The sequence below is a fragment of the Macrosteles quadrilineatus genome, unplaced genomic scaffold (assembly GCF_028750875.1).
Source record: "Macrosteles quadrilineatus isolate MER2022 unplaced genomic scaffold, UCM_ALF_1.0 Scaffold_2__2_contigs__length_208266976, whole genome shotgun sequence".
Lineage (NCBI taxonomy): Eukaryota > Metazoa > Arthropoda > Insecta > Hemiptera > Cicadellidae > Macrosteles > Macrosteles quadrilineatus.
In genome coordinates, this window is record NW_026542595.1 from 102,175,824 (window position 1) to 102,201,150 (window position 25,327).

Below are 25,327 nucleotides of genomic sequence, written 5' to 3' on the forward strand. Positions count from 1 at the left end.
TAAATACCCTTTATCATATTGCATTTCTTATAACTAAAAGTGCAAGTAGACTGCTTTTTAATATCTTAGTAACAAAATGACATTATACTAAAACTAATGAATACAACTATTGACATTTTTACAATTATTTTATTAGTCATATTAACCAAACAAGTACGGCACCAGTTTATTCTTGGATTGGAACAAATATACAATTATATTTCAACATTAGCTTTAATCTTAAACCATGGAGAGAAGTAGACATTCCATCCCGTGTTACAGTCATAGTCAGTTTTAGGCTGAAAATGAAAATAGTTGAATTTAGCCACTGAAACAGAGGATGCTGTTATGCTCACTGACTTGATCGAATACAACTATCGACTTTTCAACCATGCAACAAAATAAAAATAAAACTTCTGTAAACTATAGAATTCTTTCTTTCACATAAATCATTAGAATTTCGTTATCCAAGAGAGGAAATATAATTACCATAGTAACGCTTCCAGCATTTTACGAAATTTTCCTTTCTTCAGTATTAGAAAAATATTAATATTTCTCAAATTCTGTTGTCGAAATTGCTATCTATAATAGTTTAGGCTATATTCTTGTTGTAAGATGTTATGTTTCTTGCTACATTCAGTGCTGAAAAATAAACGGTTCAAGTCTAGTTTAGTTGGCATACAAAATCATTTCCACTGCATCTTGATACAAAATTTTATATTGCAATTGCTGCTGAAATAAGCCATAGGTACAACCAAAGAATGACTCATTCAATTATATTTATTTTTAACCTAAAACTGTTTAGCTAGGATTCATTTGAATCAACGATTGCCTACAGAAAGTTCATACAGATGGGATCCATACCCTAGTATCCAAAAGTCAACGATTTAACACTTCAACAGAGTCATTCACGTATCGGGTATCAACTGAGGATTGTCGAGGTGAGCAGAGCTACTGTCAAGTACAGTGTGAGGTGGGGGTTGTAGTACGAGGCTCCACTGAGAGCGCTAGCGTGACAGCTGAGGTCCTCAGGGTGAAGATCCAGCAATGGCGTCTGTCTATCAGTGCGAGGGTCGGTACAGGTGGCGCCCCTAGTGGCCAACACCAGGTGCTGAGCCGCGTCTAGAGGAGCCGTGTGTATCTGCAGAGCCTCCCTGAGCCACCGTCTCAGCCAATGGCCGACCCACACTAGACCACAGTCGCACATCCACGGGTTGTCGTGGAGTAGGAGTCCTCCTGTGGAAACACCGACCATTAATTAATTAATTGTGTCATAGTTTGTAATGTACTGCGTAGCCAAGTGATTTTAGTGTTCAAAATCAAATATTGAAGCTGCTCGTTCAGTCGAATAAAACCCCATAACATGCAAAGTTGATTTTGACCCACTCTTTTTTTCACTGGCATGATAAAAAGGTGATAAAAAGGGCAGAGTTTAGCCGTTCCCTTACATCTAAAAATACCAATAGTGTTAAATACTCAAAATATAAAAAGTGGATCAATGAAATTCAAACTCAATTACATAAACGTTGAATAGTGTTTCAAGTTTCAAGAATCCAAACTAAAACGTAAATATGTTAACCTCTTTTAAGAGTGTTTCACCCAATTACCAAAGGTTTTTAGCTTTAGATTGACGTCCTAAGATAACTCGTTTTGATGATTGGACTCATAATTTATAAACTAAACCCCGTCCTGCCTTACGATATCGGACATGTTAATATTTGTTAAACTATTATGTAAAAAATCTATATCAAATCACATTTCTATGTTAACCAGCTTATAGAGCTAATAGAGAGAACTTGTTATACCAGCTTGTTAAACAAGTTTTACCTAGTGACTCGATTGGAAACTAACTATTTATCACAATCTAAATATTTAAGATAACTCACATACTAAGAGTTGTTTAAGTAGTTTCATTGAGTGTTGTCTCTAATAATTATATGAGAGAGGAATTTGAAAATTCAACTATCTCTCAGTTAATTAATTTTGCTCCGTTGAGGAAAATGCATAACATAGTTATTTATATTGAATTTTAACATCATTCATTGACAAACAAACAACTTTGATGACTTTCTCTCCCTTTAGGAATAATAGTGTAATACCTTAATAATAAGCTTATTAGCAGTTTTTAAACTTCATTTATATAAAGGAACGGAATAGTTTTCTTAGGGAAACTATCGATTATGCTGTTATTTTTGTTCAGCCAAATTCACTAACTACTAAGTTATTTGCAGGTTTGTTTTAAAATAAATAAACTATGTTGGAGGACCTTATTAGGAAAGAATTTGTGTCCATTATGCTTCATCTGATAGAAATACCACTTGAAACATTTTCATTGTTTCTGCATGGTTTTATTATTGTTTTAACATTTAGGTTTTTGAAACGATAATTATAGAGGTAGTATTAAATATTATAAGTTATAGACAGTAAAATCGGTACCTGCTATAAGCTTGGTTCCCACATGTTCCCAAGAGGTAGCATTTGCATAGAACGCGGCTGGACTGAGTGACTGAAGACTGTTATCTCTCAGATTGATGGATAGATGAGCTGTCTGGGCGAGATCAGAGAAGAACCCTGTAGGGATGTCCTGCACCTGGGTACCTGAGATCTCCACCACTAGCTCCCGGGAGTGTTTCAGCGCCTCCAGAGCCCCTGGCTGTAGCCTAGTCAGGGAGCGACCTGACACTACCAAGTGACGTAGTCTAGGCAACGCGAGGCCTCGGAGCTGGTCTGACAGAGTGTCCTCCAACACGGTCAGGGACAGCTTCCTGCAGAAAAGCGGGAAACGTTGGGTTTTAGTAGGGTACGCAAAGGTCAAAATACTAGACTGGTATGTGGTAATAATTTGTGCATTGATAATGGTTGGTCAATGATGATTTATGTAGATAATTTAAAATCTATTTCAGTTTCAGTTACTGAAAACGATTTTGTTGCTGAGATTTGTCTTATCTCCAAAATATGATCTTTCATATGGGGTTTTATACTTTTGTAGCAAGTTTATTCAATTACAGGGGGTTCTTCTCTGTATATTTATTTGTCAGAGATTTCATCGAACTAATATTAATAGGTGTAAACGTCTTAGGTTTGAGTTAGTTCGGGTTCAGAAACTTAAACATTTTTTTAGATCAATAGACCGTCTTTAATTGGTAAACTACTAATTTAAAACACCACATAATAACATCATGCAGATACTGTACAAGTAGTGTCTTAAGTGTGAATAACATCAGTTCATCCTCGTCCTTACCTCAGTGAGTTAACCCCTTGCAGCAGTGAGGCCAGACGGAAGCGCTGATGTCCCAGCCAGGGTCAGCTCTGTAGCTGTAGAGAGGTCAGTGACCTCAGAGATGCTAAGCTGCCCGCGTCCCAACGTTCTAGTCGCCACAGGTCAGTCAGGAACAACGATTCAAGTCGCCACAGTCCGTGGAAACTGTCCGACGTCAGGGTCTGAGGAGACAAGGTTTAAAGATCAGGATAATCGTGTATAGTCGTTGGAAATACTTACAGAAATTAAAGAAAGATTGGTAGTATTTAAAAATTATATAAATCTGTTATTTGATTATTAGCTCGAAAGAACTGTTAAAAATGACATTCTAACTTTGTGAAACAACTGTATAAAATATACAGCTTAGTTTGAATTAATATCCTAAGTTTATTTACATTAATATTTTCCTGTAAAATAAACCAACCTTGATAGGATTCGACGAAGCGTCCAAGTATTTTAACAATGGCAACTTTTGCCAACACGATGACGGCAAACTAGTGAGTCTGTTGCCACGAAGGATGATAGTCTTGAGGCTTGGGAGGCCCTCTATGGAGTTGGTGGGAAGCTCTTCAAGGTAGTTCCCGGTGAGATTGAGGTAGTTGAGTCTGGAAAGTGGGAATACAGGAGCAATCTTCATCCCAGTGTGGGACAGATCGAGGTGTCGAAGCCTCGGGATGTAGTGCAAAAGTTCTTTGAAGTTAGCTGTCAGAGCATTCCGGCAGAGTTTCAGATTGAGGAGGTTGCCAAGACTAGTAAACACATTGTCAGAGAGTATGTTTAGTTTATTGCGACACAGATTCAAGTGTGATAGGAACTGAGTTTCGTGGAACATAGTGCTGTCGATGCGATCTATTTGGTTGTAGGACAAATCCAAATGACGAAGAGTAAATCCAACATCACCTAAAGCTTGATTAGGAAATACGACAAATCCGTTATTAGACAAGTCCAAGCCTTCTAATCTTGTGTTTTGGAACACCTCTCGTGGTAAAGACCGCAGGTGGTTCGATGACAGAGAAATTATTCTTAGGCTGGGACAGTTGGAAAATTGTGATACTTGCAGGGACTTCAAGTGGTTATGTGACAAATCGAGTATTTGTAAACTATCTAACCCATAGAAAGCTTTTCTTTTAATACTTAAAATCCCATTGTGTTGTAGATTAAGCGTTTCCAGCTTGGTCAGATTGGCAAAGCTTAAAGGATGTATTTGGTAAATCATATTGTACCCTAAATTCAACTTTGTCAATGTTCCTGACATGGTGTTTAGAAACTGGACTGGAACTTCAATTAACTTGTTGTGGCTTGCATCCAACACACTTACTTTGATGGTTTGTCGCCAATCTTCCTGAGTTAAAGCTGATATTTCATTGCGGGAAATGTTGAATGAAAAGGTTAAGTTTGGACCCTGCTTATCAAATATATTTAACGATAGCTCTCGAAGTTCGTTCATTTGAAGATCCAGTCGTGTAAGTTGCGGAATATGAACGAAAGCTCCTGGACTTATGAAACTTATTCTGTTCTGGGAAAGAATCGCTTTCATTAGCTTCGGAAGACTATGAAACGAGCTTGAATGAATTGCTCTAATATTGTTTCCTGCCATGATAATAGATTGAAGATTTACTAGGTAATAAAATGTGAAGGAGTCTAATTTGTTAATATGATTGTATGATAACCGTATGTCTCGAAGATTCCCATGAACACTTCCGTTAAAAAGTCCAACTGGGATGTCTGTTAATCTGTTTGACTCTAAATTTAGATATTGCAGCTTTTCGAAAGTATTTAAAGCGCTTTTAGAGATAAGTCTGATATTGTTGTTGTCTAGGGCTAGCCAACCCAACGATGTCAACGGTCGAACAAAATCTTCTGGAAAGTCATCTCTATGAAGCCCAAAACTTATTTCGAGACTCTCTAAACTCCTAGCTACATCAATGAATGCGTCTGTCTCGACATCAATTAGTCTATTAAAAGACAAACTTAACTCTCTCAAATGAGGTGTGTTATTGAACAAGTTGTTTCCTAGTCTCATTATTCTATTATTTTGTAACAACAAAGTGTCTACATATTCTCCCCACCCTACAAAGTCTTCAGAATTCAACTCTCCAATCAAGTTGTACCCGAGGTTCAGGTGAGTTAGCTTAATACATTTCGACAACGCCTCTTGAGGGATCTGAGATAGTTGATTTCCCGCCAAAGACACTGCTTTAAGAGTCATAGAAAAATTACTGAATGCACCTTTGTCAATTTCTAATATTTTGTTTCCTGGCATATACAAATACTTCAATTTCTTTAACCTACTTACAGCACTTGGAAAACTTTGTATTGAATTTCTATCGAGATCTAAGTATTCCAAGGTGTTTTCCAATCCTAAGAAAGCAGCATCGGAAATATTCTCAATCTTGTTCAAAGCTAGAATGATTCTACCAGCATTTGTGCCGAGAAAAGCTCCATCGTTAAGTTGTGTGATGTTGTTCGAGTCTAGATTCAAGTCTCTCACTGCTAGAGATCCGTTGAATAGCTGATGTATCTCCGCAATGAAGTTGTCTCCTATGTCTAGCTTGTCTAGTTGCTTACTCCGCCTCAGTGGTTGTCTAGACACACTCTTCAGGTTGTTTCCTCTTAGACAAAGTCTCGTTAGTCTTCCGAGAGGTTCTATGTCCATCAACTCTCCCAGCTGGTTGTTCTGGACACTGAGTGTCTGTATAGACATTGGGAGACTGTCAGAGCTCATGTTCCGCAACTTGTTGTGGTCCAGACTGAGCCAAGAGAGATGTCGCAGCGACGTGAGCGCCTCTACTGGCAACTCCTGCAGGTCGTTCTCCCCCAGGAACAACGTGTCGAGTGTGTCCTTCAGGTGGGACCAGTCCTCGACCGCGAGGGAAGATATACGGTTACTGTAACAGACAACACACAATAATTATCAAACAAGTCTAGCCATCTGTATTTGAAACTATTTATATTATTAATACGCTACATGAAACTTTGTGAACAATAAGGCTATTTTTGTTTTAAGATTTACAGCCCCATTATATACCAATTATTATTATTATATACCAAAATGTTCGTCTAAGTTTGTAAATATAAAAACTGGCTTTAGTTTTTCGATATATATATTTTTAAGGGCGTGGGCTGCCCTCAAAGTTTCACCCGTAAGGATAACATTGTGATTGATTTGAATGATAACAATCTAAAACAGGTGTCAATACATTAGTTTTCCATCAAAAATAAATCTCAGGTGTTTTGTTTGGTTTTGAAATGTAAACAGTTTGCATGTTTTAAAAATACTTAAAAGTCGGCATCAAATGTTGCTATATATAGTAAACGGCGGGAAAAAAACCTAGGACGAGACAACAAAGAAATATTGCTGGTCGGACATGGTGAGACGATATAGAGCAAGCAATGTAAAAATTAAGAAGCCCAGACGAGGAGCTGGAACAGTTAGTGGCAACGTGAACTTAGAAAATTGCACTGTAAATCGCAATGGTCAGCACTCGAGCTAAAATTGAAGAACATAACGGCAGATGGCCTTTCATGTATTAGGTGTACGATATCATTTATCACTCAATTGGCATCTTACAACCGTCAGAAGGGGTGTATGCCATATACGCCCATATTTATATCTACGACGTCGAAACTACAAGTAACTGTTCAAGAAAGAATGCCAAACAAAGCTAATAACTCGTAGCACTGAACTCATGCACATTTTGACTCAAAATTTGGTTGAAATTAATCCATACGCGCGAGTTGTCAATATGATGAGCTGCGTCCCGCAAAATACTTTTAGTGAACAGCAAAACTAACTTAGAATCCATATTGTCGACGATCGAGCTCAAGATCAACGATAAAACTTCTAACGATGTTGCTATCATTTTAGGCCAAACGATGGCGAAACACCAAGTGAGCATAAAGACTTTATTATTTACCCAGATCAGCCGCTTAGAAGAATTTCTATTCTTCACTCTTGCCTGGATCGAATACTTACTGTTGCTTTTTCCTCATGGAGATGAAGATTGGCATACGAACATGAAGCACAGCAATATACGCTACCGGACAACGAACCTCGCTTACAATGCTGCGATACGAATCCTATCGATTTGCTAAAGAGAGACTTTTAGCACAATAAGATATGTTGGACTCAGTCGTGCAAAATTCATTGGCGCGGCAAGGGTTTTCTTTACAGAAACTGACAAACAATTTGTAGACAGTGAAAGTTGCGTCCAGCTAATGTTGTTTTTAAATGGATTTAGTAAACTGTGCATTTATTTATACTAGTTGCTCTGCCCGTGCTTCGCTACGGGGTGAGAATGCAGAGAAGAATAATTCGGGTTTACTTTGATAATATACTATGAGAAACAGTTACAACACACTTACCAGGAAACATACGGTATAGGCAAAAGCTCAATCCTGCTTATTGATTATTTAAATTAAGATCTCTTAATGTATTACAGTAATATCATTTTATATATTGTATAGCAATTAAAATATATGCAAAAGTATAATTCATTGACCATATGGCACCAAGAAACAATTCTCCTTGTAAACAAATTAAATTAAATAGCAGAACAGCACTTCTGACAACAGCTGTAGTTTCATAACAATGTTTGTTTCCCATGTTAATCTTATGGAGAAATACAAAACTTTAAAGGGCCCCAGGGCCTCACTCTCTAATTATTTCCCTAAAAAGAAAGTTTCCTGCACAACTTCACGTTACGCTCTTTCCAATGACACCAAAAACATGTCAATCGGTTCAGTAGTTTCGGAGGAGTAATTGTCACAAAAATCCTGCTTGCGTATTAAATAAGTATAGATTTATTTAGAACATGTTATAAATGTAGCTTTATTCATCATCGTATTATTAAAAAATAATTAACTATTTGTAAACCCGCATTACCGTTTTGTCATGAATCAATGTTGAAAAGTAGTGGTTTAAACAGATCCACAAACCAACTAAATATGTATTTATAGTATTTAATACATTATGTAAGATATTTAACGAGTTATACATTTTAATGTTATTCCTATTGTGAATATTAAAAAGAATGGGTGGTTGATATGTCGGTCTAGAAGAATATATGTAAAAATATAATCCTAATGTTATCGTTAGTTTTGTGAGTGAATAACCCTCGAGTAGCTCATGCAATTGGACACTCCCCTAAATGGGAGTACTGTATGCATTGTTAAATCGAGAATTTGCTCGTGTTTTATTTTTTATGATATGGACAGGAATATGAATGTATAGTAATACAATAATCTTGAAAATTAATGGCGTATTTTTTACATTGATGAAATTATTTGTACTCCTCTAAATAATATGCGTGCTAGTTGAATGATATCTCGAATAAATTAAGAACATAAAAATAGAAGTTTGAAAATAATTACCTATATAGTTTTACGGAACAAATCATTTTCAATACAAATATTAAAAAAATTATAATTGTACTTAAGTAAATAGTATGAAACAATGTTTAGATAGCACACGTCTTTGGTAATATTAAACTTATCCCTTAAGGAGTAGTTTTAATTAGACGGTCTGAATTTATAAAACCTAATAAAGGATTGTGTGGTTTTATCTTCTCATATCACAACTCTGATATTCATTAAACTATCTTGCAGCTGAAATTGTGATTTGTTTGGTAGCGTAATTTCCCTGACGTCCAATTTATTAATCTCAGCTTTCCAGCCGCATCCGCACAGTTGTTATGCATGAATGATTTATCTGGCCCGTCGTATTAAAAAATTAAAAATTTCTTTACTCAAACCTTATAGAAATTATTTTGTTCCGTATATGATATATTAAACAAGATGGGTTATAGTCCTCGGTTAGCAATTAGAAGGTCACCGCCTCTAAATGTTATGGTCCAAACAGGGCATAATTGGCATTAATCATTGGAATATGCTAATTAGTTTTCACCCTAGAAAACTGCTCATGGTAGCTATTTCTATGCTACAAAGATACTTCCCCAATTCTACTCTCACATATAGCTCAAAATACGCAGCTCGGTACTGTTTCTGTATTTAAAAGAAATGATAATCATAATGCTAATAATGATCATGGTACATTGAAAGCACAGTACTTTACCTCTGCAGGTTGAGCCAGTTCAGCGCCTTGAGGGATCAGAGAGCTTGTAAAGGTAGTTCATCCAACTGGTTCTGGCTGAGGTCTAGGGATCGAAGTGAGCCGGCCATACTCCTGGAACAATATGTGAAAAGTATCACGTTATGTTCAGCTGGCAGATATATCAATAAATCCAAATGTGTTTTATCAAGTAAAATCTGATACCTAAAAATACAATACCTAAAATTGAGCTTTTCACTAAGTCTAAATACGTTCACTATTGTATTAATCTAAGTAACGAATACTAACATTTCCATTAAAGGAATGCATTTTACTAATTACAAAAACTATTAGGGCAAAATATTTTCAGTGTTATCTTATACTTATGTGGGGGACATGTTTAAAAGAAGTTACTAAAATATTCTACCTGAACGAGTATGTTCGACTTACGGAAGCACTTCTAAGAATAAAAAAGGATAACATTTGAAATAAATAACGTCTTTATCTTAGAGTGACTTTAAACCACGCAGTTTCTTTACAAAGAAAACCAATTAAAAATATAATAAATGTTTAAAAGTCACCAAATAGTTATCTACACTTACACTTAAACACGCCAGTTTAATTTAAAATATTCTGCTTCCAACGTTAGATTGGGTGCCTTTTCTAATTAATGGTACCCCAGACCTTAAACCATGAATTAAAAATCCCTATTAGCTATTGACCCATGAAAAATTACAGACATTGTTAGTATCAATAAATAAAATTTCGGCTAGCCTAACAAGGTATCCGTTTGTGTATGGATTATAATTTAATTGTTGTAATGATAATACAAATAATGGGATATAAGTAATAAAATGTTACCTCCTTGGCATAGATGGATATTGAATGGAGGTAAAGGCGCGGTGCAGATTATTAAATCCACCGAATGGTCTACGTAATTTGGAGCTTAATTACTTTCAACTCTACAATAATAGAATGAGGTAATAATTGTTCGCGGAATTTCACTGTCAAATTTGTAACGATAGGTTTGTGAAGTGTATTGGTTAGCTAATTTTCAGCAAACTACAAGTTAACATTGCTATTATTAAATTTATACAGTATTAAAATGAGTAAAATATACGGAATCACTGTAACAATTAATACTAGAACTATCTATTGGACTAGTTAACAAGGATTATTTGCCTTGACGAGATATTATTTGGGTCGTACATGTTTTGTGGAAATATTGTCACCATAGTGTTAGCAATCCCTTTCTCGGCATTACATCACCAAACGTTAACTTCTTATCAGTGTCCCAAGGTCAAGGGTGTGGTGTTTATTTGTCTCCAATGTTTGCAAATGACGCAAGCTGGAAGCGGCCATGAATATATTGGATTAATTGTTTCATGTTTGTTTTGCAACACTTCTAATATTTCTTATATAAATAAAACAAGGTGATCACTACACGAAGAAGTGGAGTTTCTTGCTGTAGGTGTAAGATAAAAGGCGATTTAGAACGAATGGGTCGGATCTGAGACAAGGACAATAGCTTTTCAGAAATCCTTTGTTCCCGGCATAACAACTCCACACTGTGTATACACCCACTTCTTTTATTTTGTGCCTTTTGTTTTCTTTACTCTATGACGATAAGTCTTGCAGGTTATAAAAAATGGGCACAATAAATAATGTACCTAATGTATTTTTTTTATATCAATTGATACTAGAATATTATTCCCAAATACTGACATGGAATCTGTAAATGCCTTTGGGATAGAAACTTTACTGCATTATTGAAAATAGTTTAAACTATTATCACTTTTTTATCCCTTAGGGGAGACGACCCACGAAAACCAGAGTTCGCTATCTCTTTTCTATCTAAAATGGTAGCCCGTAAAAAGTGACGTTACTGTTACATTTATTTTCTTGTGCAATAAAAAGTAATTTCCCTCCCTCTAATTTGTTCCTAAGTAAATATTACAGAGTTATCCTTTGGATGGTCATGCAGTTTGGCAGGAAGTTTCATTTTATGATTTTGAAAATTTGGGTGTCCCCCAAAAAGGGGGACTTGCGGGGCAACTCAAAAAACTTTAATGTAAACCCCTTCAAGTGACCCCTCATTTTGAATTGTTTACAAAAACTTAAAGAATGGTGAAAACCAGAGTTCAAAAAACCAGGGTTCTTCAAAATGGTAGCCAATATTACGAACCAATATTACCATTGATTTTCCACAAAATTTGACGGTCTACTATTATGGATAGAGAAGAGATAGCAAGCTCTAGTTTTGACCATTCTTTAAGTTTTTGTAAACACTTCAAAATGAGGTGACACTTGAAGGGGGATTACATTTAAAATATTTGTGTAGCCCCCAAATCCCCCCTTTTGGAGGACACTAAAAAATTTCAAAATCATAAAATGAAACTTCTTGCTTAGATTGCACGACCACCAAAAGGATATCTCTGTATATTTACTTAGAAAAATATTAGAGGGGGTCTTGGCTTTTTATTCACCCTTTAAATCGTGATTATTAACAACCGTATAAAAACAGTAATAAGGTTGGTGCACTAACATACCTTACTTCTCAGATTTTGCCATTATTTTGGTTTGGGCTGGATAATTTGAGAGTGCACCGCTCTTGAATTAAATTAACTTGGCGAATCTTTAATTTTGCAGACAGTACTGCCATTTTATTCGAGTTTTTCAATAAAATTTCAATCCATATTTTTTAAATTGTTATTGAAATGAGTCAAAAAGGATCTGTATGTTGAAAATACGAGCAGACAAAAGCAATCATATTGTTCCTAAAAGAATGAACAACTTACGAGAATGACCTATCACCGATGTGGATGATGTTGTTGGTGATCAGACGAAGAGTCTCGACCTGACCTCCCAGACTGTCACTGTCCAGAGTGTCAAGACCAGCGCCAACCACATCCAGGTGTGAGATGTGACTATGTGGCAACTCTGTAATGCAGAACAGATTGTGAGTTTGATTCGTGTTATTATATATTTAAAATTCCTTTTAAAATCGATCAAGGATAATTCGCTGTACACTTAAATTATGAAATGAAATGGCTGGAAATTTAGCAGTACCTACACCAACTGTATTGGAGAGTGATGTTTATTACTTTAAAGAGTTTTTAAATGTATGTAAATGTTTTAAGCATTCGATAAGGATTTACTTATACACGAGTGGAATCAACAAATTTTTATTCGAACGGTTTCAAATTGATAATATTGGATCAAATTATCCCTTAAAATATCCATAAAAGGGGGTGACGATATTTTAAAGTGGTTTGAAGGTAGTTTACCTTTGTAAATTTGTATTATTTTGTGTGGTTTGGTCCTGGAACGAACAATATAAAATATTCCGTCACTAGTGCGCCTCGAAGAGTTAACAACTTTAAATGTATGTAAAACATTACACCAATTCTAACAAAATACAAAAAATGCCAAAAAATAACATTCTCCTAGAAAGGGATTTTCTAACATGTGGTATGGACTGCATTTTCATTGCGTTTTTTATTATATTAGACATTGCGCAATGAAGTGTGACAGTAACCATTATTCAAAAATAGATTAATTTGAAAGTGAAATAGAATACATGATCTAATCCAGCTTATTGATTACTGCAATAATTATATTCAAATTACGAATTTCATTCTTTACCTGGCATCTTGTAGAAAGGTACGCCAACACAGCTGACATCTTTGATTACAGTGGAGTTTGTGTAGCGACAAGAACACATGGTGTTGAAGAGACAAGGTTGAGACTGCTGACTGGACGTGAGGTGACTCCACAACATCAACATGACAAAGCACAACATCCTGCGATACTGGAACATAAACGTAAATATTGCTATTACAAGTAGACTATCTATAGTGACAAGAACACATGGTGTTGAAGAGACAAGGTTGAGACTGCTGACTGGACGTGAGGTGACTCCACAACATCAACATGACAAAGCACAACATCCTGCGATACTGGAACATAAACGTAAATATTACTAATACAGGTAGACTATCTATAGCGACAAGAACACATGGTGTTGAAGAGACAAGGTTGAGACTGCTGACTGGACGTGAGGTGACTCCACAACATCAACATGACAAAGCACAACATCCTGCGATACTGGAACATAAACGTAAATATTGCTATTACAAGTAGACTATCTATAGCGACAAGAACACATGGTGTTGAAGAGACAAGGTTGAGACTGTTGACTGGACGTGAGGTGACTCCACAACATCAACATGACAAAGCACAACATCCTGCGATACTGGAACATAAACGTAAATATTGCTATTACAAGTAGACTATCTATAGCGACAAGAACACATGGTGTTGAAGAGACAAGGTTGAGACTGCTGACTGGACGTGAGGTGACTCCACAACATCAACATGACAAAGCACAACATCCTGCGATACTGGAACATAAACGTAAATATTGCTATTACAAGTAGACTATCTATAGCGACAAGAACACATGGTGTTGAAGAGACAAGGTTGAGACTGCTGACTGGACGTGAGGTGACTCCACAACATCAACATGACAAAGCACAACATCCTGCGATACTGGAACATAAACGTAAATATTGCTATTACAAGTAGACTATCTATAGCGACAAGAACACATGGTGTTGAAGAGACAAGGTTGAGACTGTTGACTGGACGTGAGGTGACTCCACAACATCAACATGACAAAGCACAACATCCTGCGATACTGGAACATAAACGTAAATATTGCTATTACAAGTAGACTATCTATAGCGACAAGAACACATGGTGTTGAAGAGACAAGGTTGAGACTGCTGACTGGACGTGAGGTGACTCCACAACATCAACATGACAAAGCACAACATCCTGCGATACTGGAACATAAACGTAAATATTGCTATTACAAGTAGACTATCTATAGTGACAAGAACACATGGTGTTGAAGAGACAAGGTTGAGACTGCTGACTGGACGTGAGGTGACTCCACAACATCAACATGACAAAGCACAACATCCTGCGATACTGGAACATAAACGTAAATATTACTAATACAGGTAGACTATCTATAGCGACAAGAACACATGGTGTTGAAGAGACAAGGTTGAGACTGCTGACTGGACGTATCCAAATAATACTATAACATTCTTATTGATAGATATTGTTTTTTTTTTTACAAAATATGGGGATAAAATTTAATGTCAGGAAATTGTATTTTCTTCTGATATCCATGTGTTCAGCCAATTATTTTTTACCCAAGGAATGACCCTACTTTAACCTCAAAACTCTATTGAAAACCTACGAATTTACGTACTTACAAAATAGTGCCAAACGGTATAATTTGTTTAGGAATATATGAATGTACTGATCATAAATGGCGGTTTACTATAAACTTAACTTCTGAATAATCTTACAAGTTACAATGGAAATTATAATTTAACACTCTTTAAAAATCTTAAATCCAAAAATCTCATTAATTTCCGCCTGAGGTCTATAAAAGTTATAATTAATGTAAACAAAGAGTTTGAGCGTTACTGCCTGGCGTCAAACACCTTCTAAATGAATTTTACTTTACGGATTTTCATCTCGTTTTGCCCTGAGGAATAAAGCGCAGCTTCTAAAGGCTATATTAATTAAACAATTACATGATCTTTTGTAAAATTGTATTATGGTTGTTAGCAGTTATGTTCAAATAAATAAACATGAACTGATTTCACAAATTGTGTAATTATGTTAATAAACTAAGAAATTGTTTAGTTTATCAAATATTGATTGGTGAGACCTTGGCATAGAAGATTATGAATGAGTAGCTAGACATTGCTTATGGATGTCATATGCTTATAGGATATGGAAATAGTAAGATTTATCAGCACAGTTCATACTACAGTACTGCTGCAAAATATAACTTATAACTTTGTAACAAGCTTTACGTACATGCCCAAATCCCTCATGGTAGCAAAAATTCAAAATTAGGCCACTGGTGTTTAAAAAAAAAACGTTTAATCGACCATACATTGTCATTAAAATAGGTTGTCTTGAAAGTATAAAAGTATTTGTTTACACATAGAATAGAAAATAGCTACTAGAATTGATTGTATTAGATACTACGTTGACATAAGGTGGCTTATTTTTTCAAGTCAAAGATAAGCGAAGAAGTTATAAATTAGTTGGATATATTTTACCGATTCACATCAGCTGTTACTTTCGCCAGAACAATTATACTGTTAGCATAATTCAAAAACTTTAATAGTCGTTATGTAATTTTACATAATTGTTTATACTTATGGCGAGACATTTAGCCTGTTTTACGCGTATATTTTTATGAGAAATTGTCTTCGAAGCTTAATTTTATGAGAAAATATAATTTAAGGCTTCGAGATATAATTTAGTAAAATATTTCTTAGGTTTACCATTGCTACCAAAGATGCAACATGTTGTTTAAAATGTCATTATTTTGCGTTTTAAGTAAAACCTTAAAGAGTAAATTCTCTTCTTTTATGTCCTTTTAGCCAAGAAGAGACTGCTACACCGCTATCTTTTTACAGCTTTGACTTTTTACAGCGATCCCCTAAAATATTTACATAATAAGGCCTTCGTCAATGTACCACTCTCTGGAGATGAATTGTCATTTCTATCTTAATATAATCTGTACATATTTTACAATAATTTTTACATTTTGTATTTTGTATTTTTTTTAGTGACTTTCTCATTAAAAATACGATTTATTTTTCACCCAAAGTGAACATAATCCGTTCTTTAGGCTACTTATGTTTCAAAACATTATTCTACGATTTTCAAGTACATTAAAATAAATTAATGCCAGCACAACTTACATTAAAAAAACGTGGTCTAATATGACATGACAGTAAAACTATCATTTGGTAGTGTTCGTGTATTAATGCCTGAATAACGAACAGAATAAGGCAAAGCCCGACATACTCCGCAAAAAACTGTACGTTTTCATACTGTATATCATATATATTCTTTTTGTATTCCACAAATGCTTTTTTACTGATTAAAAAATCTGTTGATTGGTCAAAACGAGTACAAATACGATATCATTATAAAGGAGAGTGATCAATGAAGCAATGCTGACTTAGTTTAGTCAGTCACTGAGTGAAAATTACTGTATTCATCAACCTAATGGAAGCAGGGTGCTTTGCATAGCTTTAATGTAACAGAATGTATTTTACCCGGAAGCAAAAATCTCTTTTAATCATTCCCAATGTATTTTCATTCAGTTATCAAATTCGTTTTTGGCAAACAAATGTACTATATGAATTCACTATAGCTATAGAGATTAGGGCACTTATCATTGTATGAAAATATGTAAAGCTATGTGAATTATTACCTAGAAATATTGGGAACCATGTTAGCACTTAAAATCTGTTTGGTAAATTATCAACTTATTATAATTTATGGTTATAAATAATTTACAATTATTGTAAAGATGAAAAATACCATGTGCATTTTGAAGCTAGGGAAAACTGTACCTAGCATGGATTATTAATCTGGTTTCTGAACTAAATGACATAAGTTGAGTTTCGGATTTGTATATTCATTACCACCTTAAGGTTTAGTATATAGAGTCGAGTAAAAATCATCCTTCAATCAAAATTCAAAATTGTTATAGCCACCCATTTAGTTGAACATATAACTCTGAACATCAAACTATTAATTTTCAATCAAAAAGCCACAACTGTGCCCGAAGGGACGCTGTAATAACTGGATTTGATACGTTGATGTCATCTAGAAAATGTCACAAAATATCAAAGCTGTGTAAAAGATAACAGGTTTACTGCTTTACCTTTATAAGATCGTAAAACAAGAAAGTAGGTATTTGCACACAGGAAATAATGTATGTTTAAATAGGGGAGACTGTAGTTTACAATCTTTTACGATGGATGTCGGTTTTGTGGTTTAAATAAAAGGTGTGTTGTTTTTTCTTTTTTTTCTTAATTAGTATTAAAATATAATTATTTTCAAAGAAAGAGAAATACTTATAATAGGAACCAAGTAAAATGTCACTTTTGCATTGTATTAAAAGTTCTTGAACTAAGTTTTTAATCATCATAAAAGATTTAATTAAAAATCAGATACGGTGAACTAAACCAAATACGTAGTGAAGTAAAGCCTTGAAAACCATTTAGGTGGCTTTAATGGCTTATAAACATTGTCCAGGTTTATTATATGCATTCATTATAACTTCAATGCAATATTAATTGTAAGTAAAATAGATCTTAACTCTAAAATTAGGTAAATTGCATTATTTTAGGTACATAAATTATTTAATTGGTTATTCAAATTCCAAAATAGGTGTTTGTATCTTTAATTTAAATTTTTAATGGACAGTATGTTGAACTTTGAAAGCTATTTACAAAGATAAAAAAATAATTGTACAAAATCCTAATATTATTATACAAACTCTGAAAATTGCTAAGCGGCCTAAATTTTGGAAATTATATAAAAATAATGGAGACTGAAATTTCATAACCTGAATTATTTCATTTATTTTGGATATTTTATACTACAATATACTAGCAATAATGATAGCCATGATGAAAATGGCAATTGTCATATTAACACGAATTCTAGGAAAAGGGAGAAATAGATGGACGTTACATTGCTATATTATTGTCTTTATGTCTAAAAAAGTTCATGATTATTGTCCATATAAAGCGACCCAGACATATTGAACATCAGACATTGCGTGTTGTCTGGTTTGTAGACAATTATCATAACGTGACTGGACTGTCGTGTGGTGTTGTGCTGTGTTTGCAGAGAACTCACCTCTGAACATCAATATAGGCTTACTAGGTTCATATTCCTACCTATCTAGTATGTCTTTCATAACATAGCAAATGAATATAATTCGGTATTGTTATTAAATATATTTTCATTAATAACACAAATTTTAAGACAGACTGTTAATTCTTCAAATAATTTAACATTAATTGACATGGAGTATTTATTCAGATTCAATTATGGCACAGTGTTAAAGCGTTGTAATTTGTTAGGGGTTTAAGAAATATTATAATTGGTAAAACAATGCTTTACAAAATCTTACAAATGTCAGTAATACAATAATGTATATTAAAATATTGATAAGAATATTCGTTGTTAATGTTAAAATAATAAAATTATTGTAGACAAAATTATGATATTAAGATAGGCTAAAAGGAATTTCCGTAAGATATAATAAAATAGCCCTGGATTATTTTGGACCTTTGATATTCAACTATTCAAACTATCTCACCTAAGGCATTATCCGTTTGTATTTATAACTTTTCTTTTGTTGCAAAGGGAACAATAGCTCATGGCTCATGGCATTTTTAACGTAAACTTGTCGAATCGAATCTGTTGCTCACTTTTCAAAAGCATACAGGATAATTGAATGATTTCTTAGAGATATCTGTTGTAACAATTGCTATTTTAAAGGCTTTATTTGTCATGTATCCACCATTACAAATATTAAAATTTGTTCGGAGATTATTACAATTAAACGTAGTGAAATTTCCTACAAGTGGACTCAAAGTATCCGGCAACGAGAAATGCTACTGATTTATAGAAATAGTTTATTAGTATAACGTGAGTGTTTTTATTTTATTGATTAATACAAAATCTTTTGGCGGCATAACCTGTTTTATAACTGTAATATGAACTAGTAATTTAAAGTAAATTCAAGGAATCGCATAAGATTAAGCCACATATTACCTTTGTAACACACGGCATCGCAATTTTTTGTCTTCAGTGTGATAGTGTAAAATATAAATATAGACCTTGGAACACGTAAATACAGACAAATAAACAAAAATTGATATGTTGAATTTCTCTATCAAGCAACGGTAATAATGAAATATTTTTCCCTCCTCGATGAAGAGAAAATGTTCTCATATATATTAAAAATTACGAAGCTAATAGTAATCTATGATACACAGGTATCTTTGCACAGCAGTTGATTTGATATAATAGCAAGATATGAAAGAGTCCTAAAAATTACAAGTTTCAGATTGCCAAACAATTTTCTTTCGCGCATTGAGAACAGTCACACTTATATTTTTTAAGTGCTAGTTAATATTTAATAAAAATGCCATCAGTATCAAATAAATGTATATGATTTCGGTACTATCAGTATCGGTGTAGCATCAGTGCAATTAAGACTTGTTTAAGTAGTTTTTCCTCCATACACAGCTATAAGCTGATATAAAGACACGAATTGGCAACATATTCATACAGGGGCCAACGAATCACATTTACCCTCATAAAGTCTCAAACACAATGTGTCCTTTACCTTTATTAATGCTGTTATTTCCACACAATGACTGCCCTAACCACTTGGCACTGGTCCATGATTGCATGAATTAGGAAAACTGTGTAGGTAAGCTTTTTATAAAGGTATTTTTTATAAGCATATGCTATATTAAGAACAAAAATTACGAACCAATCGTATAATCAAAATACATTCCTACAAAAAACATTGGATTTTTAATGTTTTGTGAGATATTTAAAATTATTGCGGCAATATGAAAATGAATATGAATTTAATCATATAACTTACCATTGATATGATTAATAAACTTGTAAAATCGTCAGTCAAATCTAATTAGAGTCGACGCGGTGAAAGGAGGCTGCTCCAGGTTTCATTTGAGTTAATTAAACAAGTCATATCAACACAAAGTCGAGCACACGAGGTTTGTTTAGCGAAGATGAAGCAATCTGTAAATTGTGTCTTTGTTGTTGCTAATATTGGCTTTCGGTACAAAGCAAAAATTGTTGGTTTGGTGTAAATACAACTGCATATGTCATTTATTAAATTGGTAAGAAATGTGTGTTTTATTATATCTAGTATTCCAATAGAATTGCCTGAAAATTTTTTTGTAATCACACTTCAATTTGTGTAACACGACTTTATTTGCTTTGCAAGTTGTAACAACTTATATTTCACTCTGTAATCATTTCAATATACTGTAAGGTAAAAACTATTTAAATCTATATGATACAACTTTTTAAATACCCTATCTCTTGATACGTTCAATTATCAATAACTAATTATTGACATCAGAAACACTGACGACGATTGAAGTAAACAAATACAGTTCACATTTAGTTTATTAACACCAAACGTCAATTATTACAAACCATCTGCTGTATATTTCAACTGCACAATATCTTGTACCTAACAATAAAAGTACTGTATGGTAACTCATGGAAAGGCCTTTCTCTACTAAACCGATTGTTTTCACCAATCAAATAGTACACTTAAAACTGCCATGATCTGTAAAAATGTATTTGGTAACCTTGTTAAATATTGTTTTATAAATATTTAACAAAAGTTAAATTAATTCTTAATTAACGTGAGAATCAAATTGAATACTCATGAAACGATTTGATACTCTCGTATTGATTTCAATCAATATTTTTGGATGGAGACACAACTAAAACGTATTTTAAGCCTAGCTAATGTCATTGATATTAACGTTTTTTTCTTTGTTTGCTACTATAGCTCTCGTTTGGCCAAGGCAGTAAAACACAATAATGAAAAACATATGTGTCTAGCTTCGAACCATTGAAGGATTAACGACATTTTCTAGGATCGAACCGTCGATCCTCTGACACTATAACACTCAGCTACTTCCATGTGGATAATAAATCCCCCTCGGGCATCGCGTGGATCTGGTTTGTTTATTCCACCGTAAACGTGTCTGGCGCAGTGTTGTGCGTGTTTATACAAGACACGAAACTCAATCCTGATATCAACTATTCACCTTTCCATTCTGAAACTTTATTTTATTCAAAAAAATAATACTCTAAACGTATTGATGTACATCATGGACAAAAAAGCATTTTTACCTCTGTGTGATCCAAGGTAACTCATCATTTTGTGTTGTATCAAGATTGTATTACATATTCAGACTTATTCAGAAAATATGCGTTAGATTGTATTTTTATACCATATGTACTTATACAGGGTGTTTGGTACTCAGTGTGAAAAAAATTTTTTGGTGTAAGTACAAAGTAAATGTAGTATGATGATGCATATAAAATGTCCCAAGTCTAAAAATTAGCTTCCCAAAGAATTATTTTATGTTATTCAAAAATAACTATGTTTTTAAACTTAATACAGCTATTTCTCAATTACCTGTAAATGGATTTGAGTAGACAATGTCATTTTTGTGTTCTACATTAAATTTTGAATAAGAATAATACAAAATGACAGAGGATCAGTTGTAAAAACTCCATCGTAAATAGATTCAAAGATAAAAATTAAGATGTCTGATAAAAATGCAAAAAACATTGGTCGATTGCATTTTTTCACACCCTGTATACAGGAAAGTGTCGGAATATGTTAAAAACTGCGCCATTTTATAAGCTTTCCAACCATATGCTACACTATTGAGGTTTAGATATTTTTTTGTTTATTTTAGTGGTTTGAATGCCAGAAAACAGGGAACTTTTTTACTGTTTTTACTGTTCAAGCTGAAACTAAAATACAGCTTTTGCTTAATACATGCTGACTTTCTATGTTTTAAATGATAAAGACGCCATGCTTTGTAGTCTTCAAACCACGAAAGCGTACATAAGCAGACAGAAAGCTCAATGGTGTAGCATATGGTTGGAAAGCTTATAAAATGGCGCAGTTTTTAACATATTCCGACACTTTCTTGTATACAGGGTGTGAACAAATGCAATTGACAAATGTTTTTTGAATTTTTACCAAACATCTTAATTTTTATCTTTGAATCTATTTACGATGGAGTTTTTACAACTGATCCTCTGTAATTTTGTATTATTCTTATTCAAAATTTAATTTAGAACACGAAAACGACATTGTCTACTGAAATCCATTTACAGGTAATTGAGAAATAGCTGTATTAAGTTTAAAAACATAGTCATTTTTTAAAAACATAAAATAATTCTTTGGGAAGCTAATTTTTAGACTTGGGACATTTTATATGCATCATCATACTGCATTTACTTTGTACTTACACCAAAATTTTTTTTTCACACTGAGTACCAAACACCCATGTATATAATAATTCTTATTATGTTCACCAATATAACTTTATGTTGTTGTGGAGCATCTGGCAGAGTATTTTATAGTCAGAGTATTGTGGTGATAATTTCATTATGTATGTCCATTAATTAATCTTTACTATTTCTGTTGTATAATTTATTTGTGAAGGTTATTTATCTCATGTTTTAATATCGTTAATATGATGAAGAAAAATGGTAAATAAAGTGAGTATTGAAATGTTGTACTGAAATTGGCTATTCTTATTTGACTAGAAAATTTACAATGTAATATGTGGTGATTTTAAACTTAAATGACTAAACATATTTGTAAAGTTGTCTGCAACCTATTCTGATTTAAAGTTCTCTTAGTTGGTAAGGTCAGAATAGGTATGACAAGAAAATCCAACTTTCTAATACCATTTAAAAGAATTGATAAACAAAGATTATGAGTTCTCAAAATAATACAGTATGTGAGTATGAAAAAAGTTAAAAGTATAAAGCAATAATGTAATGTGCAATAATAAGGCAAACCTAGACGCTTTAGGCGAAGAGTTAAGCTGTGAAAGACTTGATTAGATTGTTTCCCAAGAAAGAGAATTTAACAGTGATTTCTGTCTTCTTCTCTTGAATCAAATCGTAGTCACTGTCTTAAGATACTGATAGTAGACTTATTTCATAATCTGAATCTTTTATATTGATCGTGATGTTTTAAAACTTCTCTTATACGTATTAAAATAATAGTATACCTTTATAATTGTAAACAGCTTATAGCCGACAAAAATAATTTACAGGTCACTTTTAAAATACAGGGTGGTAAAAAAGTCCCTGGACAGTTAAATATTTTAAAAAATAATGCAGATAGAGCTACAATACTTGGTACAAAGTTACAGGGCATAAAACGCTATTTTAACACATATTCAGTGATCCAATAACTCTTCAGGGGGACGGCCCACAAGGAGTCGGAAGAAAATCTTAAATAGAAGCATAGGTCAATCAACATCAAATTAAAGGTCTTTTTTTGTAGAATACAATGCCGCAAACCGCACTTCAAAAGGTTGATCCTGTGCAAAATGACAGTTGTTCAAAGATTCATTTAATTTACATTGCTATTATACGCTTTCTCTTCAGGGGGCACAGCCCTAGGAATCGAAAGAAAATTGTTAATGTAAGAATAGGTCGATATGCATATCAAATTAAAGGTCTTCACTTGTAGATTACGATGCCGTAAATTCAAGCTCAAAAGAATGCCTGAGTAAAAAATGGCAGTCGTTCAAAGATTCAAAATGGCGGATTCAAGAAATCTTTGAACATCTGCCATTTTGCGCAGGATCAACCTTTTGAAGTGCGGTTTGCGGCATTGTATTCTACTAAAGAAGACCTTTAATTTGATGTGCATATTGACCTATGCTTCCATTTAAGATTTTCTTCCGACTCCTTGTGGGCCGTCCCCCTGAAGAGTTATTGGATCACTGAATATGTGTTAAAATAGATATTTATGCCCTGTAACTTTGTACCAAGTATTGTAGCTCTATCTGCATTATTTTTTAAAGTATTTAACTGTCCAGGGACTTTTTTACCATTCTGTAGGGCCTATAAGTCATCGATTTGGAAATTTATGACTTTTCTGTTTTTATAAATTCGTAGTGTTGAATGCAGAATGTTTTTGGCGTAATTGAGATTCTGTCATATGACATTGGCTGTGTAAGTTATAACCCATTATAGTTAAATGTTAACGAGTTGTTTAGCTTTTATTGTAACATAAAATTAAACAAATCGTTATAACAACGCGTTTAAGTTTCAACTCTAACTCACCAACTCTCTAAATTACTTGTTGTACAATTGTTTTAATAGATCTTTTACGGTAACACCATGTTACCTTTGGAACTCCCAAAACCTCCAGGTGTCTACAATCCAGATCCATACAGTTTTGAGGTTGCGCTGTAGGCGTACCACCTCGATCGGATGGCCGTGGCTTGGCGGTATGACGTGTGTGAGAGTAAATGTGTATGTTTAGGGGATATGTTTTTTTTTCACTTACGTTTATGGATATTGTTTCGTTTGAAATCTCAAAACATGATTTTCAAAAAAAAAAAAGAAAAAAATTAATTCATTTAGATTTACGAGGTCGATTGTACGAAAAGACCATTTGGTCCTAATGATTGCCTCAATAAATAAATATGGCCTAAATACGTATTTTCATTAATTTATTCATGACGCAAATAAATAAAATAACTTCTCTCTTGTGACGTTCAATTAACAGTTACAACTAATTAAAAACATCTGAAGCACTAACGACGATTGAAGTAAACAAATACAATTCGCATGCAGTTAATTAACACCAAATGTCAATTATTACCAAACATCTGCTGCGTTCCTATTTCAGATACACAGTAACTTGTTTGTACTAACTAATTTTGCTTTGGTGCAATGTTCTGTTTTTGGTAAATATAAAAATTTTATTCATCAGTGGGTTTTAAAATTATCCAAAATACCGAGTTTAAATTGCATTTTATAAACGCCATTATAAAAAAAACTGTGAAGAACATAATTTGACATGTAAAAGAATAATTTTTGACAAACTTAATCAGTAATATTTTTATGGTTTTGTAGCATTTTTAATAGGTTTATTTTGTTTGTAAATGTTAGAAATAACATTCGAATTTTGAAATGTTATTAAAGGAATATGTCTTGCAACTCTTCTTAAATTATCTGAAGGATTCAAGTTAGATCATTGTACAAGCTAGTAGAATCTTCTAGATACAGTAAAAGTCATGTAAAGTAGATGAGATGTCATATTTGGTGAAGGCGGAGTATTTGAGAGAAAACGTGGTGCAAGGTTCTTTTTTAAGTTTTGGAACAAGTACAGTTGAATCATTAGTCTGTCATGTTAGTTTATGTTACCCCAATTCGGGTAAGTTTGTTTTATTTTTGATAGTTTTAATTTTGATATAATTTACAGGGTGAATAAAAATCAAGACCCCCCCCAGTCTAATATTTTTCCAAGTAAATATACAGAGATATCCTTTTGGTGGTCGTGCAATCTTAGCAGGAAGTTT

At 33.6% G+C, this 25,327-nt stretch overlaps 1 protein-coding gene across 1 annotated transcript in view; it reads right to left on the reverse strand.

The window, feature by feature from the left end:
* Positions 1-488: 488 nt before the first annotated feature.
* The window catches only part of LOC128984697 (chaoptin), a 39,205-nt gene continuing 14,366 nt past the window's right edge, over positions 489-25,327 (reverse strand). Inside the window, 7 exon segments of the mRNA XM_054404037.1 lie at positions 489-1,215; positions 2,416-2,744; positions 3,284-3,420; positions 3,663-6,126; positions 9,312-9,422; positions 12,086-12,227; positions 12,933-13,098. Of these exon segments, the coding sequence (XP_054260012.1) occupies positions 902-1,215; positions 2,416-2,744; positions 3,284-3,420; positions 3,663-6,126; positions 9,312-9,422; positions 12,086-12,227; positions 12,933-13,098 (3,663 nt within the window). The 3' untranslated portion in view covers positions 489-901.